This window comes from Phasianus colchicus, chromosome 7 (assembly GCF_987193195.1).
Source record: "Phasianus colchicus chromosome 7, bPhaCol1.hap1.1, whole genome shotgun sequence".
NCBI classification, from domain to species: Eukaryota; Metazoa; Chordata; class Aves; order Galliformes; family Phasianidae; genus Phasianus; species Phasianus colchicus.
The window spans coordinates 19,212,273-19,239,758 of record NC_143442.1 but is presented as its reverse complement, the minus strand read 5'-3'; the positions used below and the strand labels follow the sequence as shown (position 1 = coordinate 19,239,758).

Below are 27,486 nucleotides of genomic sequence, written 5' to 3'. Positions count from 1 at the left end.
AAATGTATCCAAGTGTGTTTTTGCATTTAATCCAGCTCAAACAGAAGCAGAATGTCTGTAGTTTGTGAAATGCATAGTTATTTCTGGTCACAGAATGAGTGGCCGCTCTTTCTTGCCCATCACTGCAGAGGGAAAGTGGCCCTTCCTGCCCTGCCCTGAGTTGTCAGTTGCCATGCAGTGCTGGGTACCACTCGCTGCCCTCAGCTGCTGAGCAGCAGGTCTGGGGTGCTTCCAGGCTGCAGTTGGTTGAGCCCACAGCTCCGGTCCTGTTTGTGTTGTTCTGCTGCCTTACACTGCCGAGGTTTGAGTTTTTGGAGCATGGTTGAGTCTGGTAGCTTTTAGGATATGGAACTTCACCTCCGGATGTTTTTTTTTTCTCGAATTTTTATGTCATGGGAGGGAAGCAGTTTCCTCGTACCACCACCATGTGCCGAGGGGTAACAGTGGGAGCATTAAGAAATGGGCCTTGCCTCACCATACTGCACAGCTCTAAGTGAGTGGAAGCTTAAAGGCTGCTGTGCTTTGCAATGTCCTTATGAACAAAGCACCCCATACTTCAGGGTTTGGGATGAGACTAAGAAATTCCAGAACACCTTTTACAGGAAATGAAGCCTAACCATAACTGCTTGTAAAGCTTGAAGTACTGGATTCCTTTTCTTCGGATTTCTTATACAGCTATACCTTTAAGAGAAAAGGAAGGAAAATGTGTTTTTTGAGGAATAACAGGAAGTCTTGATGTGTGACATCACATATACCTAACCTTTTAGGGAGTTGGCCTGCAGCACAAGAAGGGAGGCCACGAGGGTAGGGGATGCTTCATCCCTGGGGGTGTTTAAGGCCAGACTGCATGGGGCCCTGGGCAGCCTTCCAACTGAAGCCGTTCTGTGACACTTACTTAGCTTTATGTCAGTATCCTGAGATCAAAGCATATAGATGCTTGAAGCAAAGTGTCCTGCTGCTGTGGCTTCTGGTGGTGTAAGATGATTTTTGTATTATTTTTTTTTTTATTAAGAAAAATTCTGAACAATATGTGTAAGAGTAACAAATTGGAAAATAATGATGAACGTAAATGTCTTTTCTGAAAGAATATATTTTAGATCATGGTCCTGAACTTCATTCAGTGAGTTTCTGATACCCAGGACATTAGCTGGATTTAACAACAGAGGCATTTCCCAATTCTTCTTCCACCACTGAATGTTGGGAGATCTTGGTTTTAGGGAGACCAACTCAGATGATGCTACAAATAGAATTTCTGTTACATCTTTCTTTCCTTCTTTCTGAGACTTGTGAGGCCAGTGCACTGCATAACTGTATCCATTGAATATAGGTGTGTTTTTTCTGGTTAGTACTGCATTCCAATTGGTTCCACGCTTTTGTCCGACATTTTGCAGCTGTCTTTCAGCCAGCATTGGTTTCTTGTTTGTTTTTTGTTGTTATTCCCTAAAATACCCTCTTTTTAGTTCCTTGGGTCCTCAGAGAGATCAGTCTTTATTTCTTAACTTATTCCTAGTAAGGGTGGTGGGAGAGGACATGTCCTTTAATAAGCCATTATGTTCATTATATAAAGAAGCATTTGAAAACAAAATGTCCATGTTAATAATATGCTCTTCATTAGTTAAAAAAACCCACAAAAACAAAGAAGAACAACAAAAAACCTCATACCTACTATCATTGGTATGTAGAGAGAATTTTAAAAATGTTCATTTGTTTAGAAAGGATTGTGACTTTTGGTTGCTGGAGGTCTTTGTTAGCAAATTCTTTCAGTCTCCACAGTAGCGATCAGTTGTATTAAAGGTTGTATTAAAAAATGTTCTACAAGTTTTGAAATTTCTCAAAGTAAAAAGCCTTTGTGTTATTTTTCATGATGTTCTTCTAACCTTTCTTTTGCCTTTGTTTTCTGTTTATCTGAAGAGGAATGGCAAGTAATCCTGTGTTTGCTGTGCTTTGAACTAGAATATATAGCTTGTTAGAAAATAATCATGCTTCATATTTGTTCACATATAGTATTTAGAAGATTCTGTGCTCAACTTTCTGTACTGTCCAATGAAGAGACATGTTTCAGGTAACCTCTTTACATTCATTGTTGTGCATATTACATTATGATCTCCATTCTCCAAGATAACATTTTATTCAAAAAATCAAGTCAAAATACTACATTAATATAATGAGATTCATAGCTGATGTATAATACCTTGTTTTCTGTAATGACTGATGTATTTAAGATCGTCTTCAATAACTGTAAATTCTCAGCTTGGATCTTCTGATAATGCAGTCCCTTCTGTGCTTTGGTCACTGAGAATTAATTGAATAAGAAAACTTAAAAATTCCAAGTTTATCTTCGGTGTGTGAAAGAGTTCTGACTTAGAATGAGAAAATTCATTGGATATATAGTGATGTAAAATGTGTTTAAATCAGTTGGAAATCCACTACACTGTCATTACTAGCTCATTCTTCTCATTCTTTAAATTAAATTTATAGCTAGTGCACACTGATTTTCTAGTCATATACTTTTTTTTTTTTTACCAGCTTGTTCTTAGACAAAGAATGTAAATTTTTCTGTCCTCAGTTTTACTCATTTGTACATTTTTTTTTGTTCTTTGTGATTTTTTTTTTTTGAAAACAAGCTCCAAACTTCAGCCTTTTGTAAAAAATAAACTCAGGAAAGAGTGGGAGAAGTTCAACATGATGAAATACCAGCTCAGCTTTTTTCATGTGTGTAGTTCAAAAAAAAAAAAAAAAAAGAAGCCTACATAGCAAAACATGTTGAGAGCATCAAAACAGTGCTCCTTAAGCTGAAATGGCTGCCTTAGATAGCAAAAAGTGAGTCTTCTAAGTATTATCACTAGATGTTCTGGTCTGCATGTTGTCACATCCTGAGCGTCCAAGTGGTTAGTATTAACGAACAGTCCATTTTATATATTGTGTAGGGACACACTTGATTTTTTTGTGTATACAAATTGTGTGTGAAGTCTTGATGAGCTGTTTGGTCATTAGGAATACAGCTGTTAGCAGGATTTGCCATTCCCCGTATTACTCTCTTAGACGTGGAAGTTACACAAAAAATGTGGTTGTGTTATAGTAAAAATGTTCTAAAATCATGTATCTTATTATGTACTTCTTCAAAACCTGTTTCATAGTTTCAGATATATCATTCTGCTAAACCTGTTGATGAATATTGCAGATAATACAAAATGTGGTTGCTAGGTTTGTAATGCTGATTTTCCCATACCTTGAGTTCCAGCTTTTTCTATTGCTCTTTGCTTTCAAACAGAGGAATGGAAACACATCAAGTTTACAAAAAAGCATAATTTGTTTTTGTGTATTGCATTAGTATTTTTTTTGTATTTTTCTCCCATTCGGTATCTTTGCAACATATAACTTAGTTTGGAAATGAAGTACTGAAGCCATGATGGCAAAACAGTTTCCAGTAAATGACCTTAATAGTGATTTTTTTTTAAATTTATTTATTTTTACTCTTCATGTGGTGTGATTGAAAGCTGACCTGATTTGTTCTCCTGGCTAAATCTCAGCATGTTGTTCTCTGAGCCCTTGCCTTGTTCGGCTTTTCTAGAGTGCAAACAACAGCTACTGCTCCCTGCCCGTGTCTGACACCACCTTACTGGCATTGTCCTTAAATCTTCCTTCTTCATTCTTTATTTAAAAAAAAAGAAAGGTGTAAGCTTTGTTGTTGCTGTTGATCTTGCACCTTTGCATTCCCTGCTTTGTAAGGGACATGGCTGTGGGGCAGCAGTGCCAGTTGCTGTGTGGGGTCCCCTTCTCGCCCTCAGGGCAGGCTGTGCGCTTTCTGAGCCATGTGCCCAGGGCTGCCTTCCCATCACAGGTTCCCCTTCTGACTGGTGCCTGTCCTCAGGCATGACCTGCCTTGCCATCCTGCTCCTCTGCTTCCTCTCTGCTTCTCTAACTTCATTTTTCCTCTTCCTGCTCAGAGCCCCTCTCTCAGCCTTTGCCTGCCCCATAACTGGGTGGCTGAGGTGTGGGTGCTGCCCCCAGTTGGGAAGGGGTGGCAGAGCCGTGCCCAGTGTTGGGCATGACCCAGCAGAATGCTGAGGGCACACTGCTGTGTGGCTGCACTGCCAGTTTCTCTGCACCCTGACAGCAAGCAAAAGATGGAATCCAGTATTAGAATTATATAGAGGTAGAAATGAATGTTTGTTTTTTTGGCAAAAAACAGATTTTATTAGTATTTCAGTCTTTAGTAATGGAAATTCCTCAGGTTTTTTAGACTTCAAGTTAAGGCAGGTCATTGCAGTTGCTGTTTGTTACATCCACTGAGTCACTGAATCTGTTTTGTTGTGGCCAAAGACGCAATAAAATAGTTATCTGTCAAAAACAAAACATTTATGGTATGAGTTCTCTCATTTGATAAATAATCGTCAGCATGATGAATAATGTTAGCTTTTAGTACTCAGGAAGATATTTTGTTGTGTGAAAGTAGGAAATGAAAGCAGTGAATTAGTGACTCAGGTAACTAGATGAATAGATATTGTGACTAACTATTAAGAATTTAAGTTCATTTCACAGGAGACTTAAGTGGACTTTTTTGAAATTGTGCTGAAACCTACATAGTACAGTCAGTTGTTTATGTCAGGATGTGCCATCACATATGTAGAAATTTGCCAGTGTGTAGGTTTGTTGTGTGCATGCCCTGTGCCTAGGCAAGCTGCCTGCCATGCCCAGCCCCACTGCTGGGACCGCCACTCACTTGTGTGCCTTCCTCCTTGTGAACTGCAGCTGGCACAATGTTCTCATTCCTGATGTGTTTTGAGTTACTTTCACTAGATCTTACATTTCAGTTGTCTTTTTGCTCTGAGGTAGCTTGCTAAGGGAGCACACCTAGGCGAGGGGCACCCCCCGGTGCCTACCTGCGCCTCTGCCCACTTGCACAGGCTCTGGGCTTGCTTGGAATGGAGAGCAAACCTGGCATGGCTCTGAGGCCTCTCTCCAAGCCCACTGCAGATTTAGGACTATGTATGGTTTGCTTTTTAAAAACATCCTCTGTGCATTTAGCTTGGTGTTTAGCTATTCCCAAAGTCAGGATTGTGGAACCAGTAAGGTTAACCATATGCTGGGCAGAAGGCATCGGAATTTGCCATCAGGAGGAAATGGTTGACACTTAGCGGTTGATCCCTATCAAGTCATTTGTAAGCATAAGACTCTGCGAAACTCGCTTCTGCCATACAAGGAGTTCCATGGTCCTCCCTTACTTGTTGCCTGAGCTCTGTGAAGGAAAACTCCTACTTTGTCTCTTGTTTGGGAATGAGAGCTTGGATCACGGTTGTTCTTACTGAAGTGATGGCAGTGGTTCACAGGAGCCACCGTGACAACGTTATCCCTTAAAATAACTTGTTAGTTCTGTGGTGCTCCAGATACCATGCAGCTGTGTTTCCAGGTTTTTCTACAACATAGGTGTTAATTGCACATGTTTTTACTGATATATTGAACATATCTATGTACATGTATGTATACATTTGTATATTATTTGCAATGTCTAAGACATTGGGCTGCTGTTTTGTCATTCCTGGTTGCTTTGAGGGATTTAACTGTAATGATTTTACAAAACCTAATCCAAGTGATCGCAGGTTTTGTCCATTCTTTGTTCAGTGAGCAGGATGGGCTGTCCTCAGGAAAGGACTGCGCCGAAAAGAATGAGAGTCTGTTTTATTCTAAAACTTGAATGAATGAAAGTGATAGTATAGCAGAAAGAAAGATGGTTTAAAATTAGGCAGTGAGTACTGGATAGGAGAAACAGCTGTAATGCAGATTTCTTTAATGATGATGCTGAGCAAGTCTAAAGCCAGATTTTTGGTGGATGATTACTTATGATATTTCTTTGTGAGCTGGATGAGTGCTGAATAAAAAATTAAAATGTATTTTTTCCTTCGGATTTTTCACCGATTCACGTGTGATTTCATAGAAGTCTCACTTTTCTTCCTATCTGTAGAGTGGGAGAATGCTGCATAGGAAAATGTAGGTGTAGTCAGTACTATATCAGGTGTATGTGTGTAACTGATTCACTTGGAGCTGCATTCTGAGGCACTCCTTCCTACACGGAGCTCTGGGGAAGCGCCTCAGGCGGCAAAGCTTGTATTTTATCAGCTGGAGGCTGCTGGTTGGGTAGCCGCTCAGGAGGAGCAGATGTGGTTGCCTGATTCTTCGAGCACCACCTAGCCTCCAGACGGGGTGCCTACAAGAGACAGGCGGCGATCAGTCGCGCAATTAGCGTGGCCTTACTCAGCACAGGGACGGGATCATGGCTGCATGCGCTGCCCGGTGTCGTGCTGTTCTCTCAGCGAGCTTCTGAAAACTCTCAGTGTAAATTTTGTTTCCGTTTCTGGTGTTTTACGTGCTGTGTGCGCTGGATGGCTATTTTGAGAAGGAAAAATAAATAGGCAGTGTTGATGATGTTTTGAGGTCAATACCTTTTTACTTAAAATGGTGTAGCTGGAAAGCCAAAATGGTTGATGAGCCTTGTGGTTACATCAGAGATGAGTTGACTGTCTCCCTTCAGTCTTAGAGGTGTGATATTTGTGTGTGTATATATATATATATTTTTTTTTTTTGCATATGTGATGTGAAATTGTAGTCTCTTCTATTAGTATAAATGGATTGAAGTTGCAGCTGATCACCACGTTAGGAAAGAAATGAAAGAAATAGATTGCTAACAATGGGGAAGACTCAAGGCTTCCTTTTCGTTTCTCCTTATCAGCATGTTGCTCGCCGTGCGGCGCAGCTGGGCTGTGGCAGTGCAGGCCGGGCCTGTGTGCTGCGGGGGCACCTGGGTGCTGCGAGCTGCGGTCACCCCCACCCCACAGAGAGCTGGGCGTCTGCTCCCGAGAGGCCTGGGAGATCAGACAGGCAGGGTGGCGGTGGGAGCTGCGGAAGTAAGGCGATTAGGAAGTTGGGGGAATTACCAACTGCAGTGTGCTCCTACTGCTGCAGGTACGGCTTTCAAATACCAAATGACCAGCATTGTAACTGAGGAAAATAAGCTGCATTTTTTCATGAAGTTGTGTTGTTTTGGTTTGTTGTTGGTTTTGGTTTTGTTGTTTTAATGAATTTTTTACTCTGTAGATAACTTCTGGACAAATCTATTTGGGAAAAAGGTATACAGTTTGTTTGTTCCTTCATGGTTTACTTTTTCCGAGTGAGGGAAGCAGAAAAACCCTGTGGGTGGGGGGGCACTGCTCTCCCTTCCTGCTTGGTAGGTGACCTCTGCTTTTAACTTCCTATTCACTCTTTCCTTAGATAGCAGAAGCTGCTGTTTGTTTTTGATATGTACAAAAGGCCTGTGCCATTTTAAATTCTTGCAGAACAGCCATTTCGTGGGCTCAGGCGTATAGAGCTCCTGGTTTGTTTCCTTGTAAGTGAGTGCAGCAAATGAAGTTTGTGTTTCTCTAGGTGGATGTTTCTTCTTTGTGATTGCTCTGGGCTTTTAGTGCTTTTCAGCGCAGAAGTAGAGAGGGATGGAAAGGGGAGCTTTTGTAAGGGTGTGATGCACTTTTTTAGAGTATCACAAAACTCGTGTTATCCTGTGACCTGTTAGTCAGTGTTGCCAAGAAGTGACCCATAAACTTCGGGCATGCTTCTCCCTACTTGCTCCCTGTTCCCCAGAGGGGACAGGGAGCATGTGTTTTTGCAGTGAATAAAGCTGAAAAGGGCAAATTCTGCTGCTCTCTTCCTGTCTGCTTGCCTTTTATAGAGCTGTCTGGAAGCAGCAGTAATTGCTGCAGATTCCTCTGCAGAGATGAAAAGGGTAGAGATAGGCAGGCAGCGTGTCACCTGCATGTGTGTGGCCCAGGCAGTGTTATTTTTTCTCTCGCCTGACATCATGTTGTGTTGAAGGCAGATGTGTGCTACCTAGGAATACAGTCTTTTAGTGTTTCTGTCACAGGTGTCTTACTGTAACTTTGACCAAGACCTTAGTTGCTTTCTGTAAAATGCAAATAAGCTTTCCCTTTCTGAGGAATTGTGTGCATAAACTTAGTTTATGTATCATATATTTGTTTACTGATATACTGTACAATGCAATGTAGTAACACCGCTTTATTATTCTTAGGGGCACTAAGTGGACCTTTTTATTTCTACTTGATTCACTACACATCTCCAGAAGACCTAAAAACAAACAAGTGAAAAAACTCAAGCACCACAAATCCCAAGTAACACTGTCAGAGTCTTTCCATTAACTTGATAGCATACAGTCCTAGATACAGTGCATTTAATGCAGCTTTTCCTTAACCAGAATGTTGTTGTTCAGAAAGGTTACTGCTCTTGACCTTACAGTTATGATATGTGTCTATGTTTCAGGCAGCTTTCTCCCAAAAATGGAAGAAATGATGGCTTAAGGCTTTATAGACTTCAGATAGCATTATATTCATGTAGTCATTGGTTACAGTGATCAGAAATGACAGGAAACATCAGGAGGATGTACTGATTGGCTACCCAGTTGCTGCCAATTCTAGAAGTGGTCTTAAATGAAACTTTATTAAAAACACTTTAAATGAGTACTTTGTTCTTCTGATTATTCTGTCACTAAAGGAGATGTTCAGATCAGATGGTGTAATTAAAAAGATTTTATTGAAGATACGTGTCTTTATTGGTATTTGACCGTTGTTCTAAATGGACTAAATGCTTAGAGTAGTGGTTTAGTTAGCAAGAATAGTCAGTCACTTATCATGCTCTCAAGTATGGCTTTCTTCAGATGTTTGCAATGGAGAGTTATCAGTGAAGAGTGTTAACAAACCTACTTGTTTCTTTGATACACACAGGCTCTGCCAGTTCATCATTAAATGCTGAAAATTGATGGTGTTGAAAAGCCATTGAAAACTTTCTGCCAAATCAGAACCTGCTCTTTGATCACTTTTGGTAATTGAGAATAAACCGAAGAACAATTGTGGATGAGTAATCTAGATTTAAAAAATTGTGGCAAAATTTATTACTCACAATCGAATAGTAAGAGGTTTTAAAGGAATAAATATCATTTCCTTTGAAGAATGTGCTCAGAATATCACCACTGTAGTTTGCAGATGTACAGAGATCTTCGTCAAACTCTTTCTGCATACAGCTTTGTAGCCCACAACTCAGGAAATCTGTCTTTAGCAAATGCTTTATTATTTAAGCTCTTAATTTTGTGAGTTCAGAGTAAGTTTTTGTAAGTAGGATATGTTCAGGAGGGTTGTTATTCATTGCTGACACTTCTCCTGTGGAGTATATTCTGTCGTGGCTGTTTTGATTAGTAGAAGAGGGCCTTCTTGATGGGAAAAGACACTGCAATTCTAGATTTCAGCATGGGAAGTATGCTCAGCTCTTCCCTAGCTCAGTATTGTTTTTGAGTTTACTGGGCATGGGGAAGGATCTTAGATGTGGGGGATTCTTTGTCCAAGTGAACTGTTCTGCAGTTTGGGCATGGCAGATATTTCTGTTGCTATACCCTCGACCTGGTCTGCTGAACTCAGTTTTTCTTTAGTTAAGGAGCGTGGAGGAGAGGAGAAGATACAGTGGTACCAATTTTGAAACGTAGCCTCACTATTGCTGTTGCGGGGTGACCATTCCAAGATAAAGGTTTTCAAGATTCTCGTAATATACTGTACATTTTTTTCAGTGGTCTTTGTTTTCCCTTTGTTCATTGAGCTAAACATTGTTCAGAGGACTCAGGACCTTGCAGTGGTTGTTGCTCATAGTGCTACTTGCTATGTTTGCCATTCCTGTATGTGGTGCTCATGGAATTTTGTTAGATGCTTGGTAAATGGATAGGTAGGTACAGTATTGAATGTTTGATGCCATATCTTATCTTTACTAATTATTTTAGACTTGACAATTGCTGTTGTTAAGATGGGGAGAAACACTGTGAATGTAATAACGGTAATTTCAGAGGCAAAATGGGAAAAACCTATTCTGTTAAGAATTCCTGTAATAAAAGTTAGAAAGAAGAAGTATGGCTAAAAACTTAGCCTTGTAAGGACTCATGCCAAATTAAATGTTGAATCTTATCTTTGAATAATGAACGGGACTGGAATGAGACATGGCATGTGGTTGTTCCAGTGAATATTACGAAAAGATTTGGTAGCTTTCAAACGCATCAGCACCATCAATTATTAGGCAGACTTCAGTCTTGAAAGATGTCATAGATGTGCTCGTTGTTTCCTCTCCGGTCTGGAATGTAATTTACTCAATGAGTTGTTTTTCATCTTTCAAGTATCTCTATTGGTTGCATTTGTCCTTATTTTTTGTAGGTACTGTGCTGAACCTTGAGTAGATTATGGTTACGAAAGTGCAGTAGATTCTTGCCTGTGTCACTAAAGAGAAGCACAGTTACTTCTATACAGTATGTAGGGAAGATGTCACTCAGAAATAAGAACTTTTAGTTGCTTCAGGAGGTCAATGTGTTGCTCATGAGCTTTTGATCAATTCAGTAGGACCAGAGGGACTTGTCAGAAATGAGGACTCACTGACATGCCTTGGACATGGTTGCATGCCCAGTTCAGCCCCACTGACAGTAGAATAGACCCTTGGGGAGCTATTGTCCTCTCAAGTGTATGAATCATTCCCTGAGATTTGCATGAGCCGTTCTAAGTTTCCGTCCCTGTGGCACATGCCCACGCATATGAGTATGTTTTGTTGGTTTATGTCCAAAATGAAAGCTTTGGTAGGCAACTTGTAAATCCATCTCTGCTTCAGCTGCCTACAGCCATCTGATGAGGCACATAATAGCCAAGAGATCTCTAGGATAAATTACCTAGGTGAGAGGTGGGAGGAATGACAAAATCTTAGATTGTTACCTGCATATGCTTCCTCGCTGCGTTGGAATGGGGTCGAGTGTCTTCTTCATAATTCCTTCTTTAAAACATTAGTGGAAGTTCACTCAGGAGCATGTTTCTCCCTACTTCGCTTTTCCTTTCCAAGTTGTTGACCAGATAATTGAAATCTAAAAACTGACAGTCTATAGATGGAGCCTGAAGATTGTTAGATTTCCTTTTTAGCATTAAAAAATTGATTTCTGTTGTAGAATATTTTGCAGAAAATAACTTATCAATCCACCAAGCAGGCTCTTCTCTGTTTTGGATCACATTTCTGAACTGTTGAGCTGTTGAAAAAAGTGAAATGAACAATCTTCAGACAGCGTTAAAAATAATAATAATAATCTACAGTCATTTGAAAAAAAGACTGCAAGGGACTCCCAAAAATAAATAGACTGCATCTTATGGGAAGAGGGAGAAAGACACAGAAGATTTTCCCGTTGTTTCAGCATGAGGAGAATTAGCATTGAATTTTAGAATGCAGGTAACCCAACAGCCTGACCAGCTCTTCCTCTTCAGGTCCTTATTTCATGGGAAATCAGTCGGAAATTTTGGCAGGTTTTTTTTCTCCCCATCAGAAAAGCATTGTTTTCTTTACATCATATTTTAATAAGGATGCATAAGCAATCACACAACTGTAATCTTTTGTAAAAGTTCTTTGGAATGAATTTTTCAAATTACATTTGCTACGTTCTTTTAAGCCAAAATTTGCCCATTGTATTTTTTTCTTACTTACTTGTTTTACATAGACAGAGGTCTGATCTGTCTGCCTGCTATTTCTGCAGCATTTACCGAAGAAAAATATCCTCCCTCCTTTCTTTACTACCCCCACCCCAGCAGCAGCAGCAGTAGTTGTGTTTCACTTACGTTGCATTCTCTTGTCCATTCCTTTGGACATTATCCCAATTATAAAATACCTGGGTAGTTAAAAAACCTTATGACTAGGTGAAGGATAGGCTATAAAGGAAGAGGTCTGAAATTTGTTTCAAGTTTACTGTATATACATAAAGGAATAAGGGGGGAAGAAATAGCAACAAATGCGTGAATTTGAGTTTTAGTTGTGTTTCCAAGCAGTGCCTCTAAGAATACTATTAAAAAATAAAATTAAAAAAAAATTCATAAGCAATGTTGTGGCCTTATCTTTTTGGATCAGAACAGGGAATTCAGCCATATCTTTCGGTTGTTATTCTTTGGAGCCTGTATAGTAAAATTAGTAGACGAGAATGGTATAAAACAAATTGAAATATAAGTTGAAGCTGTCTTACAAAAATGACATTTTGCTTATATTTAGGTTGTTCTTTTAAAAGGACAGTCTTCCTCATTTCAAAAGGACCACTTTGTGGAATAAAAGGTCTCTTCAGAATGTTAAGAAAAGCATTTTAAGTTCACCTGGACACCCAGTGGTTAGGTGTGTTTGTTGGGAAACAGAACTGCCTAAATTTAGGAGATAACTTGAGTGAAAAAATACTGTTATCGAGCTTTTCCCTCTTGTGTCCTTTGATGTTACCAGCTCGGGGACTGAGAAATGCTGTATTTTCACTACTCATTTAAAATTACTCCAGATTAATGAAATGGATTCTGTTTTTTTCCTGACCTTGGGCTTAAGATATGTCTCTCATTAGGAATTTCCTATCACTTGCAATCTTTTCAAACAGCTAGTTTCACTTGAACATTGGGATGTATTTTTTCCCTTTCCTACTTCATGTATTGCTACCGTTTGACTTCACCTACGATAAAGGTTTTTAAGTCAAATGTAGTACTCCAGTTTTTCATGTCACCTGTGTGGAGGTTGTAGTAGTAGCTACCATAAAAGAAGCTAGTCCTCTTTATTGGAATTTCCAGGTTATATATGTGGTCATGAGTAATCTGTAGCTGTTCTTGTTAAGTATTTTGAAAGAGCTGCAAGCCTGGAGTCTTGGTAACCGTCTGTAGATTTTTGGATATGTAGCTATATATATGTAATATATATGTATATTGTTTGGGTATATATAGTTTGGTATATATAGTTTGGGATTGTTTTGTTTTAAATTTCAAGTGTTTTGCTGTTTGTCCTGTTAACTGCTGGTTTAGCTTGGGAGGGAGCATTTTGACTCCTGCAGCCCCAGTACTGTGGCCTTGGTGGTGATGCACTTCAGAGCTCATCAAAAGGTGGGCTGTGCTTTTGCTGGTATCTTGGAATTGAATTCTTCCTTCCCAGATTACTGCTGGTTGGCTTAATGCCATCATGCTAGCACTGCAACTTGTTTTCCTAGCATGTTAGAAGCTTTCAAGGCTGTTTCTGGTACTGTTTTCTGCGATTTCCTCAAAAAATGCTGCCGAAGAAAGGTTTAGCAATACAGGTCAGCTTTGTGGTTTTTTTTGGATTTGTTTCTCAATTACACAACCCAAATGTTATCTTTTAATTGGTACAGGTATTTTTCTAATATTAAAATGAAGAAATTTGCATTCATTCCATACAGTTTAATGCTTTTACTCATTTATTCTGATTTGCCTTGCTTTTTCACACGCTTAGACTTGTATTTTAAAGCCGTGTTCCTTCACTGACTGTTTGTTGTGAGTAGCTTTGTTCCCCATTGGATTAATAAGGTACTGAGGCATAAAGCATAAGCTGTAATAAATAGGAAGTTTTATTATTAAGAAGAAGAGAATTTGATCGATGTGACTATTAGCTTGCCTCTGTACCAAATGCTTCATTATGTTGGAGACAGGAGCAGTAGCTTGCTTACCTTATTTACCTGCAGAATGAAAAAATCCTTTCTGAGTGGTTCTGCAGTAAGGAAGGCTTTCAGAATAGAGAAGAAAGAAGCTGAGTGTATGTTCATGGCTTTATGTTTTTATTTCCCAAATGATATGCAAGGGAAATACATGCGGATGCACACAGAAAGAGGATGCATCTTCTTGTTGGTGAGATTTGCAAGAGAATTAGGCATATGACATTTTTTGCAGGACTGCTTGAGGATTTTAAAATCTGTAGTATGTTTTGCATTTGATACATTAAAGTTTTAATTGTGTCTGCCAGTACGCATTTACAATGAGTTCTCACACTTGATTGTTAAGAAGTTGAACTATTATAGCATCATCACAGTTGGTTAAATACATTTTTGGGATACTCCAAACTGAAATAGTTAACTTAAAGTCTTTCAGAATTGCAAGGCAATTCTGTTAACTGATGCTTTCTATGCATGGAAGAATATGGAAGTGTTCATAGTTTCAGAGGTTGTTTGATACACCTATAGGAATTTTTTTTTAAATCAAAAGTCTGCTTCCCAGACTGTTTTTCTCACCATTTGAAATGTGCACCTTTTACTTGCTTGTTTTCCACTCCCTTTTAAATTAATATTATATAGATTTACTGATCAAAAGCACGTTTCTGTCAGTGAAGATAGTATGTGGTGGTAATATAATCAATGTTAATGTGTTTTTTTTTTAATTTTTAAAAAGCATAGTTCTCACACCACGTGTATTCCCGTAACACTTCAGTGCCTACTTGAAGCATATTAGGGTATTCTGTTTACATTTCGGTTAATTGTTGAGCTCTGGTCTTCAATAGATGAGGCTTTGTGTTGAAGTATTCTGTTGTGCATTTAAAAGCTATATGTGTAGAAGTCTGCTGAAGGAACCCAACCAAACTATTATACCTTTCACCTAAGTGAAAGGTGGTTTGTGCTGTCTCTGAATTCAGGGGAGTGGACCTCAGTCTGATCATGAGGGTTGCTCTCAGAAGAATCTGGCTTCTGCATAATGACCTTTATCTTCATCACTGAAAACTGACAGTGTGTGAAGCTGTTGATCTTTCTTCATCTGGAAACTGTAATTGATTGCCAGCTAACAAGAGTCCATTCAGGGTAAAAAGAGAGTTGAAACTAAAGATTGAGGCTTGGGACTTGATTCCATACTTAGTAAAAAACATCTGATCTCTCAAGACCTTTGAGTCTGCAGTTTTGCTCTGTAATCTAGAACTGTTCAAGGTGGAGATCACAGCATGCATGTGTCCCAAGAGGTTCTCTTTACAGGAGGCTAAGACAGCAGCTGGTATTCTGCTACACAAGGCCTGGCTTACAAGTGTTGTTGCACTTCATTGTTTTCTGGTCACCAAAACAATTCAAATGACTGTGGAGAATCTTCTGATTCCTAACGCACCTGTTTTGATAAGGTAGAAATACAGTGTAACTGAGGATACTGAAGTTATTTCTGACTTTTGATATAACCCATTGCAAAACAAGTTCTCAGAAGTTTCACTCCTGGTAAACAAGCATCCTTTACAGGACAGTATGCTGGGACTTCTGTGTTAGAGACCATGTGCAGTTCTGAAAGATAAACTCAGAAGATTCTGCAACCCCCCCCAAAATAAAAGAAAATACAGCAGCTACATAGTGTTGGTTATTTTAGTTTTTCAAAATGACTAAAAGAGGCTTTGGAGAGCGGTTACAAGAAAAGAAGAAAAGTTTTTAGAGCTCATAGTGAGGATGGGTAATCTAAGAGGCGTTTTCTGTGGAAGGCAGTGGATGTCTGCATGGCAGTGGTTGGTAGCAATGCCACTTCTTCATTTAGCATCATAAATATGCCTCAGTGAAGTACTTCTATGATGTGACCGTATGTCCTTTGAATTGGTGAATTGAATTTCTGTAACAGGAATAAAGCTAGCTCAACGGGTCTGTGAGTGTATTTTTAAAACTGTAAATTTAGTTTATCTTGTGAACAGCAGTTGAATTTATAAAATCTGATGTTTATTAAAAAAAAAGTAGTCTTTGTCCTGTACCTTTAGCACTCTGAAGTTGCCTTTAAAAGCAGGAAACTTGGTGTAGCAATTGAACGGATCAGTGTGATGGAAAAAGGCGTTTCACCAGAGGTGTAACGACAGAAGGATCAGCACGATAGCAAGGTGCTGTAAGAGAAGGGAAGGGAAAAAGATTGCTTACCTGTATCAGAAGATTCTAGATTTGTAGGGGAAAGCTCCTTCCCCACTCCTGGCCCTTAAACGAGGTCTAAGAGAGGTGCAGCCGGGCTCCACCCCTTCTGGTCACACACCTGAATTGCCTTCATCTGTGCTCCAGGGCTGACAGGGTCCTTTCCCCAGGTGATCGATCAGTGCTTCAGGCTGTGACTCAGCAGTTCCCACACCCTAGGGCTGTGAGCTCAGGAATACAGAGAACAGTATTTTCTTGAAAAAACAGCTGCATGTGGAAGTCCGTCTTACCTGGGGGAGGCAGTTTGGTAGACCTCTGGGATTTGCTCTGTGTTGAGAGAAACCTTGTCTTCAGCTTTCCTGGCTTGTCCTTATCACATGGATGATGGAGCATACGTGTTCATTGTGCGGTGCTCTGTGGTTCTGGACATTTAAATGCAAAAGAAAAGCAAAACTCCAGCAGTGATAATGAAGAGAATATAGTGCATTCATTAGCATGTGTAGACTTTAAATGTTGAACAGAAAAAAATGAAAAGTTGTACTTCATCTGTGTGGTGATGTACCCATCTGCCCGCTCAGTTGCCCTCCTAACTGGTAGAGTGGCCCAAGAGTGCTGTTAGGCACGTAATAAATAAATCAGTACCAAAACCTGTGTAGCAGTTCTATTCTGTGCCATTTCCAGTGAGCCTTAACTATCCATGGGGATTCTTGCTTCCCCATGTTTCGTAAAATAAGCAATACCAGGTATTGTAGTATCTGTTTCTGCAGTATGAATGTGGTTTGCTAGAGTTATATTGGTAATTTTAGGTAAGCTCTGAACTGTTATGGGCAGTGGCTAGCAAATAGGAATATTGAATATTGCTAGTCCTGCTTCAGTAAGTGGGTTGCTTTGGTATACAAATTTGTTTCAGAATGGCCAATGCTTGAACACTTTTACTGTTATGAAGTGAGACAATGGCCATTTGAAGTTCATCAGTTTCTTACACTCTTACTAAAGAATACTTCCCCATTGAGGTATAGATTATGTACATGGTGGCATGGATCTGTATGTTGTACAGATCTGCTTAAAAAAAGGCCTAATTGCCCAATGTGTAAATTTGAGGAGTATTTTTGTGTAAGCGAGGAAGTGTGCACTTTGTTCTTGAAACCACTGGAAGCAGTACAGAAGAAGATTTTGGGAAGCAAGAGTTTTAAAGAGTATTCCTGAATGTTTGGTGCTGTGTGTGCACATAGTAAGGCAGTCTTTTCCCCTGAGAGTTTAGTCGAAAACACATGGAAATTGGAGGAACTTCTGCTGGCCCAGTTCAGGAGCAGTGTTATGACTGCAGATGATAAGCCAGCTGCAATTTGAAACCAGTCCTGCATTCTTGCAGCATTGGAAAAAGCCTCCAGATCCCCACTTCACGAACCAGAACCTGGCATGCTGTGCCAGCCACTTGTGCCTTGGTTGTCAAAGGAAGGTTCTACCAGCACGTTTTCCAAATGTCTTCTTTTTGACTGTTCTTTGCCTGGTGTGAAGGAGTGCTGGCAACCTTATTCCTGCCACTGGCCTTCCCACTGGAGCAAGGCAGACACTGATGATAAGACTCAGGCAGCTTGAATTAACAAAGTGATTGAGCCAGGGCTTTCCCTGCCAGGAGTCTGAGCTGCATGGCTTGGGGTGGCCAGTGTGTAGAGGATGGTAGGTCTGTCTGGTCTTTGAATGCTAAAGGTTGCTGAGATAGCCAGGAGTCATAATAATCTGTCTCCTGTGTCAGGATACTTGGCGATAGATACTTGGTGAAAGTCCGTATGGACACTCAAATGTTGCAAACTAATTTTCATGAAAAGAAAATTCAAACCTCTTTTTTTAATAGTATCACTTGAATATACATCAATATTACTTCCTGTCCTTTCGGAACTACTTTTCTGACAATGTATGTTGTCCAGTGCGACTGAAAAGTACAAGGTTGATTAGCTGTATCTTAGTTCAAAAAATGAGGTGGTATCATTTTGCATAGTGCTTGAGGGATACGTTTTTAAATAGTGCATAAGGACTTTGGCATTAAATAACCTATTTAAGATAAAGCAACTGAACTGTTTCCAATTTGAAGATAAACTGAATGTTCAAGTAGTTGAAAAGATAAAAACAAAGAACACAGTTTGTTTAAATACAGAAGGGTGTTTGTCTAGATGATCTTTCAGACTGATTAAAGAGTCGTAAGTGATTTAAATACAAATTAGAAGGCTACACATCAGACTGCAGCCTACTCTTGTAGCTGAGCTGCTGAGCTCATCTGGGTACATCAGAAACTCCTTTTGTTCATCCATTCCCCTGCACCTTCTTTCTTCTGTTTATGCCAGGGGTACTGCTTTACCCCCTATATCTGTAGGAGGCACCACTTGTGTGAAGGACTCTGCTACTCCTGGTTCCTTTCATATAGCTGATCCTGCTTCTTGATTCCTTGCCCTTCAAGTAACTCTGTATTCCCTTTTACATGATGGTTACTATGGTCCATGACCTCATTTTCATTTTTCCTATGATTTTTACTTGTCTAGAATATCAACATGTTGATATCCTAAATAATTGAAATAATACTGAGAACAAGAGCATTGCTGAATTGAAGGTTTTATGCTGAAGAGTGCTTTGCTCCCATTGCTTGTTTTTTCATCTATTAATAATATCAACTGGTTGGTGTATCACATGCTGTAGGTTCCATGACTCTTACATGCCTCTAATAGATTTTAGTTTTCACCAGAATTGACAGGGGTATTCTGATACAGGGAAGCTTCCTCAAAATTTGTAGAATTAGTGTTAATTTGTTATTAAATAACAGAGGGTGAAATTTTGACAGTTTGGGAGTACAGATTTTTTTTTTCCTTTTTTTTTTTTTGTATAGGTCAGTGGCATATTTGGTTTACTTGTAAAATGTTCTACTGTAATTTAGAGAATATAATTAATTAATTTGTTTGTTTGTTTAGGAGCAATGGATGAGCTTCATAGTCTGGACCCAAGAAGACAAGAATTGTTAGAGGCAAGATTTACAGGAGTAGTAAGTGGCAGCACTGGGAGTACTGGAAGTTGCAGTGTTGGAGCTAAAGTAAGTACTAAGAACTGTTATCCAGATCTACCATTTTTGAAACATTATTTTATATTGTCTCTCTTTTACATTGCCTGTGCTATTTACTGATAAAGGATTGGAATGGAAGAGAGTCTCAGGAAAATTATTATTAGTCACTTACTTTGATTTGAGATAGGTTTCTTTATCCTGAGCCATTCATGTATTTAACTGTTCTTAAAAACACCGAAGTATGGTATTATACGGGCTCTTTTGTGGTTTTGTTCTAATGTGATCAGCGATGAAAGTTTTTCCCAGTATTTCAAAGGAGCTGTTCCTTCTGTAGATGGCCAACTACTTAACTAATGCTTGAGATAGACACACGGACCTCTGTTTTCAAAATTAATTTTTTTTTTTGTTTGAAGATTGTTTTGTCTATATTAGCAAAACCCAATTATTTCAACTTTTTGAGACACCTTTATGTTTTTTATTTTATGTATTTTGATTGTAGAATTTCTGCAGTCTGTCCTCTAGTGTCAAAACCAAGATGCAACACTTCAGGGAAGACCTTATGAACATCAACTACTATGGCTTTATTACCTTCCATATATTGTATATTAGCCTTCAGTTAATATATATACCAAATAAGTTTGCTTTTATTACAAATCCCATTCAAGTTCACTTCAGTTTCCAAGGCTAATTTCTGCAGTATTGTTGCCTATATAATACTCCATTTTGGTTTTGAGTATTTGGAAGTACTTCACCTAACATTACACTTAAAATTTAGTTATTTTTTAACATCTTTATTAATATTTAATCTAATTTCACTCATTGCTAAAATATTTGGGAATTCTGTTTCCAAACTGTAAGTAATGCTCTTTTATTTTAAAATTTCTGTGCAAGCTTTATTAGCACTTTCCCTTTAGTGTTTGATGTTTTTATTACCAGTCTGTATTACACAGTAAAATACTACTTGATAGCAGAGGTTGATGAAAGAAATCAGATTCAGTTGATACAATGTAACTGATACACTGCTTTTTTTCTCTTCTTACTTAATTGTCTTTGAAGTGTGCCTAGAAAAGATGTGTACTTCACTCTTTTAATTAAAAGAAGATTGAGGGAAAAGTCAGTAATTCTGGTTCATTTTTGTTACTTCCCTGTAACAACTTTCTTACTCCCTAATTTATTAACTCATTATAATTGCTCAAGTAATTACTTAGAATTCAGATGACTTTTTGTCCTTTTTAATGACTAGATCTCCCTTCTTTTGAGTTCATTTAATTTTTCTTCTATTATTTTTTGATACAGCTTTGTTGGTCCCTTGTAATATTGCCAGTCTTTCTTCCTCAGAATCTGTCTACTAATGTGTTTAATGCAGTTTATTTGAAATCAATTATCTAGTTTCTTGGGGTTCTCTTTCTTTAAACTTAACTCCCTGTGAGTTGCTTCTCATCAATCCAATAAAAAAATCTCTCCAAGAGATTTTTTTGTTGCTTGTTGTTCAACTGATTTCGTTTTTACCCAAATTACATTCCATTTTCTGAGGTTGTTCATTCAAATTAGCTAGGGAAAAAAACAACAACAACAACAACAAAAAACAAAACTAACAAGAACAAAAAAAAAAAGCTAATTTCCTTTTTCTCTCTACTATATGAAACGCAAATTTCTTGTACTTGGCACAGTCCTAGAACTATTTGAAAAGATATTTGAATCTCATCCAATTGTTTTGCAAATGGATAGCTAGATGAAGTTTTTTAATACTACTAAATACTTTGATAGTTGCTTGTAAAAGATACTACTATCACTGTAGTTTTTAGATGGATACAAATCCTCACCTAGCAGATTTTGTTCTTCTTAACTTTGACTAGATATACTCTACAAATGATCTGTAATGCACCTTGCAATATATGTTCCTTTTCCTGCTTATGGGAATATGGAGGGGAATACTAATATCAACTGCAATTTATCCCACCATTAGTGAAGTGGCAATTCTGTCAGTTTTGTTTGTATTTCTTTTATATCTTGAACTCATTTCTGACCACTCAGTGTATCTGGGCTGTATGGAATTTTTTTTTTTTTAATTTTCTATATAGTCTGTAGTCTTGGTGGACATTATGAGAAGCTTATCTGATTCTTATTTAAAAAAGGATACAAACTTTTTGATCTGATGTCCAGAGGTAACTGGGAGAAGGAGATGTACTTTGAAGGCAAAAATGAAAACACCTCCTCTTCGCATACCTACCTGATTCCACTCATTGAATTCTCATTTTCATAATCTAGCAAGACAGTGCAGAGGCTGCAGGACACAAATGAATGCAGATTATTTATTGAAAACATGCTAGGACTTTATTCTTCTAGTAATTAAATTGAGATGGAGTCTTGTTTATGGAGATTATTATTTGGAAGGCCTAACTGCTGAATTGTTCTTCAGCTGTGGAGGAGGTAAAGTCCAGCATCTTCAAGCTTTTTTGAGTAAGCAGTAGTGAATGCACAAGTGTAGGTTTCTGAGATTATTGTCCTGACTCTGATTATCACCTACTGAAGCACATCTAGGCATTTTTAAACCAGAAACTATTTTGGGGGCAAACATGTTGAAATTTTGTGGGTTTAATTGCATTTCTCTAGAAATCTTAATTCAGATGTGATCTAGTTATTTCACATGTCACAGATCTGTTTTGTAAGCTGATGCAGTGCTGGAATTGAATGCTTTGAAGCAAGTATTTGCCTTAAATTGTTGCTTTACTTCAGAAAGTTTGTTATGCCTTTCTATTGGAGAAGAGAATAATTCAGCAGTATAACATTTTTCTTTTAATTAAAGCAAAAAACAAAAACAAAAACAAAAAACAAACCTCATGTTAGCACTTCTTGTGTGAATGGAGCAGACTCTTTCAATAAAATGTCCTTGTTGCCATTCTCTGTTCAAAAGATCTCTGAAAAAATCAGCTGTGGAACATTTCTATAGAAATATTGTAATTTGAAACTATTAGAGTTTCCTTTTTTTTTTTTTTTCCTCTCCAGTAGTCTAAATTTGTTGTTCTGAGGGATGTGAATTGTTGTAAGAATATACAGTAATATTGTCAATAAGTCATTCTTTTGTTTTGTTGAATTAATTTTAAAAACAATTGCAATAGCCTAGTGTCTGACTTAGAGAAAATTAGAGCCTCTTTCCTTTTGAAAATTGTTAAGTCTCAAACACTTGGAGCAATATAGAATGTATAAGCCCATTCTGTGGAATCACTTCATAAGTCTCTTCCTTGGGTCTTCTGCTATTCCCAAATAAGATTTTGAACGTTCCAAGGCTTTAACTTGTCTCAGAAGAAATTAAAATACAGAATTGACTGCACTACATCAAAACACATAACCATCAAATTTCTATCCCCATTGCAAATCACAGGGACTCCGTAGTTCATCAGCATAAAATTTGATCACAGTTACAACTGTGATAGGAATGCCCTACTATTTATATGTAATGCTTAACAACAATGAAATACTTACTTAACAAATCTGTTTGTAATACATAACTATTGTATTTGTCTTGCTAGGCCTCAACAAATAATGAAAGTTCAAACCACAGTTTTGGAAGCTTGGGATCTTTAAGTGATAAAGAATCAGAGGTAAGTATACTAGGCAGATTCATTATTACCTCAAAGATTTAACGCTAACAAGTCTTAATTTATATTCTACTCTGCTTTGCTTTATATAGGAGCTTTTAAAGTAAAATACAAAAAAGCTAAATAAGAGAAAGCATACATTACTATGTCCCATTTTGGGGTTTTTTTTTTGGTCATGAGACTAGCTTTTATTTACTATTCTTCTAGACTATAGGTATTACCTATATAGTCATGCTATGAGGAAAAACAGTTGAGTTGAAAATGTTTAAACAATTTGCTAACTTTTTTCTAATAAACAGTAGGGCTTTCATCAACACAAATATTGACTAATGTTTAACTGTGTCTTTGAAAATATGCCTGTAATATTTGGTGTAGAAGAATGTCATTTTACACTTGGACACGTGAGATGCAGAAGCAGGATGGTTTTTCTAAGGCATGTAAATCTGATAGTTCGGTCCACTTCTTCAGTCTCTGCACATGTTTTAACCTCAAGCCATACTTCTGGATGGGGATAATATATATATTTTACTGCTTGGATTCTAAAATAGAAATGCTTCCATTTTTTCAATAGTCCCTACACAGAGCAATTCAGTGTTCCAGGTTTCTTCTGTTTTCTGAAAGTTCAATTTTAATGACATTGAATAATGAAATCTGGTTTCTTGATCCATTTTCAGAAGTTGGCAGTTGTATTCGATGGAATTAAATTATAATTGTACTGTTAAATACGTTAATAAGTTTTTAGAATTCTTAAAATATTATCTGGTTTCTTATATGCTGTAATCTTACAGGAAGTACACTTTAAATCATAGTACTAGAAACAAGATCTTTTTCTCTTTTTTTCTTTTTTTTTTAAATGGTTTGACAATTAAATTTTCATAATAGAGAATTCCTGTAGTGGAATGTAGAATAGAAGTAGAAGACTTATTCGTAAGGAAAGCAGCAGCATCATTTGATGTGAGAAAAACTGCTGTATTATAAACAGATATATATATATTTTAAAAAAAAAGTAGGAATGCAAATCTCAAAATCATTGAAATGAATTTGTAGCAACAATCTCAGTTTCTTAGCACATTGTAGCGGTGCATTAATCACACTGGTTTTTTTCATCGCTAAATTAGGAAAAAAAAAGTAATTCTCACTTAGTTTTCACAAAACCATTTCTTTTTCTGGTATGTAATTTTTTATTTTATATTTCATTTTTGTTTTCACAGTGCACCTCAGCAAATACAACTATAAGAATTGTAGTCTTTTTTTTTTTTTCCTCTGCCAGATGCATCAAGAAAAGGGCAGCATAATTGAATAATAGTTTGAAGAGATACTTTACAAAGTAAACTTGGATCTGCAGAATAACTTGAGATCAAGCATTGCAAACAATAAATGTTAACTGGCAATTTGAACTTAATATCTAGACCTGTGTTTCAGCTTCTCTTTAAGCTTATATGTTGTTACTATTTTATGAAATGCTTTATTGCTGTGGTGCATAATTGGAGTATGTATTAGCTGATTGTAGTTAAGCTAAATTGGCTACCTCAGACTGTGAATAGGTGCTTCTGATGGGTTTTCAGTATTTTGGCCTTTTTCCACCATCCCTTGTTAAAGTGGATTACTCCTCCTTGTTTTGGTTACAAATATATTCTTTTAATTACAACTAGTATTTTCTATTCTCTGTGGATAATGAATTATTTAAAGGAGAAAAGCTTTGTCTGTGGCTTGATTTGTCCGGTTTGATTAGCTACTTAAATGTTTTGCTCTGCTTGCTTGTAGCTGTTCAGTTGCTTCAGTTCCCATTAATACAAAACCCTCATTATAAATGTAATTTCAGAAGTAACTGAAGGTTTGATCTAATTGGAATTTATAATGCGCTGCTGAGGAAAACAGCGTTGCTGTATTTGTTTGCTGTAGCTGTAAAGCTTTGGAAGGGATAGGATTTAGAGAAAAGCACTTATGCAAAACTATCAACTCATTCATTGTGCAAATGAAAAACATTAACAGCTAAGAAAGCATACTGGAGGTTTAAGTGTTGAGACAAAACAAAATTCATTTTATTACTTTTTTTTTCCCTACAAAAATTACTTCCTGAGTTCTGTTGTTAACCGTTCTGCAATAATGGTAGAAAATGTTTAGCTACACATAAAATATGTAGAAATATTTATCTGAGTATTGTTAAAATGAGTTTAATTAGTTGAGAGTCGGTACTTACAAATGTTTATTTCATTAAAGAGTATGTTAAAATCCAAGAATTAAAACTATGAATATGAGGAGAAGGCTCAGAGGAACCTCATTAAAATTAAAGAGTAAACTAGGATCAAGGCTGTGATGTGCAGAGCTCTGCTGAAAAGCCAAGCTCTGGGTGACTTCAGTATAGTTTTAAAAGCCAACTTCGGATAACTTCAGAACTGTTTCATCTTGCTTATGAAATAACAGGGTTTTAATCTAAATCGTGGCTGTAGGTAAATCCTTCTGAAGTGTCTCAGAGCAGCTTCAGTCTTTACTAGGAGGGCACTCCTCAGCCCCATTGGTCTTCAGCTTCTTTTAATTCCTGTGGTTCCATTCATTAGAAAGGATTTTGGAGAACATTTGCTAATGTCTGAATATTGTACTGTATTGTATTCACACTGCCATGTGAATTTTGTACTTAGAAAAGGTGAGCGTGACCCTGTTGTGTAACATCATTAGTGTTTTCAGCTCAGAAAGTTAAATCAGATACTGGAAGAAATCAGAAGAGCTTGATGAAATAGACATTTACTTTTAGATTGAGTTTTAGTTTTAAGACTATAAACCTATTTAAATGTCTTTGAGTGGAATGCATGAGTCACTGCAGTTGGAAACTAATTTTCTTGGGTGAGAATTTTGAACGGTTAAGCATGAATTAGCTTGTATACAAGGTTTGGGGAGTTTTTGGCTTGATAAGGTAGGTAAAACTAACTACATTAGAAGGTTATTTGCAAATTTACCAAGTTTTAATTAAGAAATAGGTGAAAGGGATTGGCTAAATAGTTTCAGTTCAGTTATGTGGGGAGATAGCTTAATGTTAACAATTTGTGTGACAGTTATTGCACATGATAAAAAATAGTGTATCTAAGCCACATGTTCTGCCTTGAGAATCATGTAGTTTTTAGCTTACGTTCTTTTCAGGGGTCTATGCTGTTCAGTAGCTAGTGTACAGAATTGTAGAATTGTAAAGCATACACATTGTAGTTGGAAGAGTTAATTTAAAATAATATTTAATAAATATTTGTAATTTTAACTTCATTTGTAGCCTGTTAGTAAAAAAGTTACAGTTGCAACTGTTTGTAAACAATATGTCGTATAAATATGTAGTATAATTTAAGGAAGTTTTGAGCTTTCTTGTCCTGGCTTTCCCCTTCTGGACTGCTGATTTTCTGTAGATTACAAGTAACCTCTTTGCCAAAATAAATATTCTCAAGAGTTTTGTAAAAAAAAGTTATATTTGAAGGTATCTACGTGAAGTTTTTGGAACTGAAATGTATTTAAAATTCTTTCAGTGATCTGTTGAAATTTGAATTATCATTATATTTACTGAATTGAAAAAAAGAATCCTATGAGCACAAACTGACAGACTTGGTCAAATGATTAAGACATTGGTATCATAAAAGAATGAAGCATCTTATTACTGATGTCATGTTTAGTCCAAGATATTAGGGACCACTCATTATTTGACTGTAAAATAGAGTTCATGTAATTGCTTCTGTGATTTCTCTTGCAACTGGCATGAGGCTCCTTGCAGACTGACTAGATGCACAGAAGCAGCATGTTTGCCTTGAACCAAGGCAGCTTGTGCAATGTAACTTACACTAGGGGGACTATCTGTTTTGAATGCTCAGTTCAAGGGAGAACAAATAAAACTTAAAGGTGCTTCTCATCAAAACCCTTTCTTGTTATCAGTGTTGCACTCTCTGATTGTCATTTCTGGGCAGTGATTTGTAATATTCCTGAAAAAAATTTGAATGAGTCCATACTCTTTCACTTACCATTAATGTTTTTATTTGACTTCATTTGAGATACAGAGAAACTGAGGGTGGAGTGGGTAGATGTTCACATTTTGAGCTTTTAAAAAACTTTTTAAATCTATAAATCTATAAATTGCATTAGCTTAGAGATGACTTCTATACTTTAAAAATAAGTAAGATTACTGTCATCTTATGAAGCACTAAAATTCTGTATTTATTCTATGGCAGTGTGTAGTAAGCTCAATCAAAAGTCAGATTATTTCGTTAATGATAAAAGAGAGTTGTAGAATACCCATATCTATAACCTGAAGATTTCTTGAGTGAAATGCAACTTGGATCAAATAAATTTGGATGTTCGTAAACCCCAGAGCAGATGAAAAGATATAATGGCTTTACAGTTAATATACATAATTGCCTCTTGGACAAATGTTTAAGAATTATTTCTTACTTCCTGCAATATCTCTTCTAGTTCAGATTTGTTTGATTGACCAAGAGTCATTATCTACTTCAACTAAGATCTGAAATAACAGCATTCCTGTTGATTTGTGAAGTCGTATTTTATGAATGAAAATTCCAGCTTATTTCACAATACTGTAGCAGTGATAGAAGTAAATAGAGCTGTTGCTGGATCACATTCTTTCTGTTCTTCATAGACTCCAGAGAAGAAACAGTCAGAACCTTCCAGAGGAAGAAAAAGAAAAGCAGACACTCAGAGTGAAAGCAGCCAAGGTGAACTGTAAATGAATTATATGGTTATTGTATACATTTGATTAAATGATAATGCACAAATTTTTGACTGCCAGGCTTAAAAATTCTGTAGTATTGCTTGTGTAATACAGATCTTGGGTTTAGGGTGATAAACATCAAATCTTTTAACGCTACCTCAGATTTATCCATCTGTCAAAGGGATGGGCAATTAAACCTGGGCTGTGTTGGTACTTGTCCATAAGAGTTGTGCATTTGCTCTCTGCATAACTTGCAGCAGCATTGGCATTCTATGTACTGTTTAAAAACTAGCAGTACTTTTGTGGTTTGTATTTATTTTTAGTAGGTAAGGGGAAAAGTGGATTACTGGTTATAATATCTGATTGCTTGTTTTACATGTTTACATAATTGAATTTCATACTTTCTTACTATGGATACAGC

General features: G+C 37.2%; 1 protein-coding gene across 8 annotated transcripts in view; it reads left to right on the top strand.

The window, feature by feature from the left end:
* The window catches only part of TLK1 (tousled like kinase 1), a 79,427-nt gene that overhangs the window by 6,066 nt on the left and 45,875 nt on the right, over positions 1-27,486 (top strand). For 7 of the 8 annotated variants that reach the window (XM_090144013.1, XM_090144011.1, XM_090144015.1 and 4 more), the window contains 3 exons: positions 18,682-18,800; positions 22,301-22,372; positions 26,994-27,069. In XM_090144013.1, the coding sequence (XP_090000139.1) occupies positions 18,687-18,800; positions 22,301-22,372; positions 26,994-27,069 (262 nt within the window). In that variant the 5' untranslated portion in view covers positions 18,682-18,686. Of the gene's footprint in view, positions 1-2,713; positions 6,334-18,681; positions 18,801-22,300; positions 22,373-26,993; positions 27,070-27,486 lie in introns of those variants that run through there. The other variant, XM_090144014.1, reaches the window with a different exon arrangement.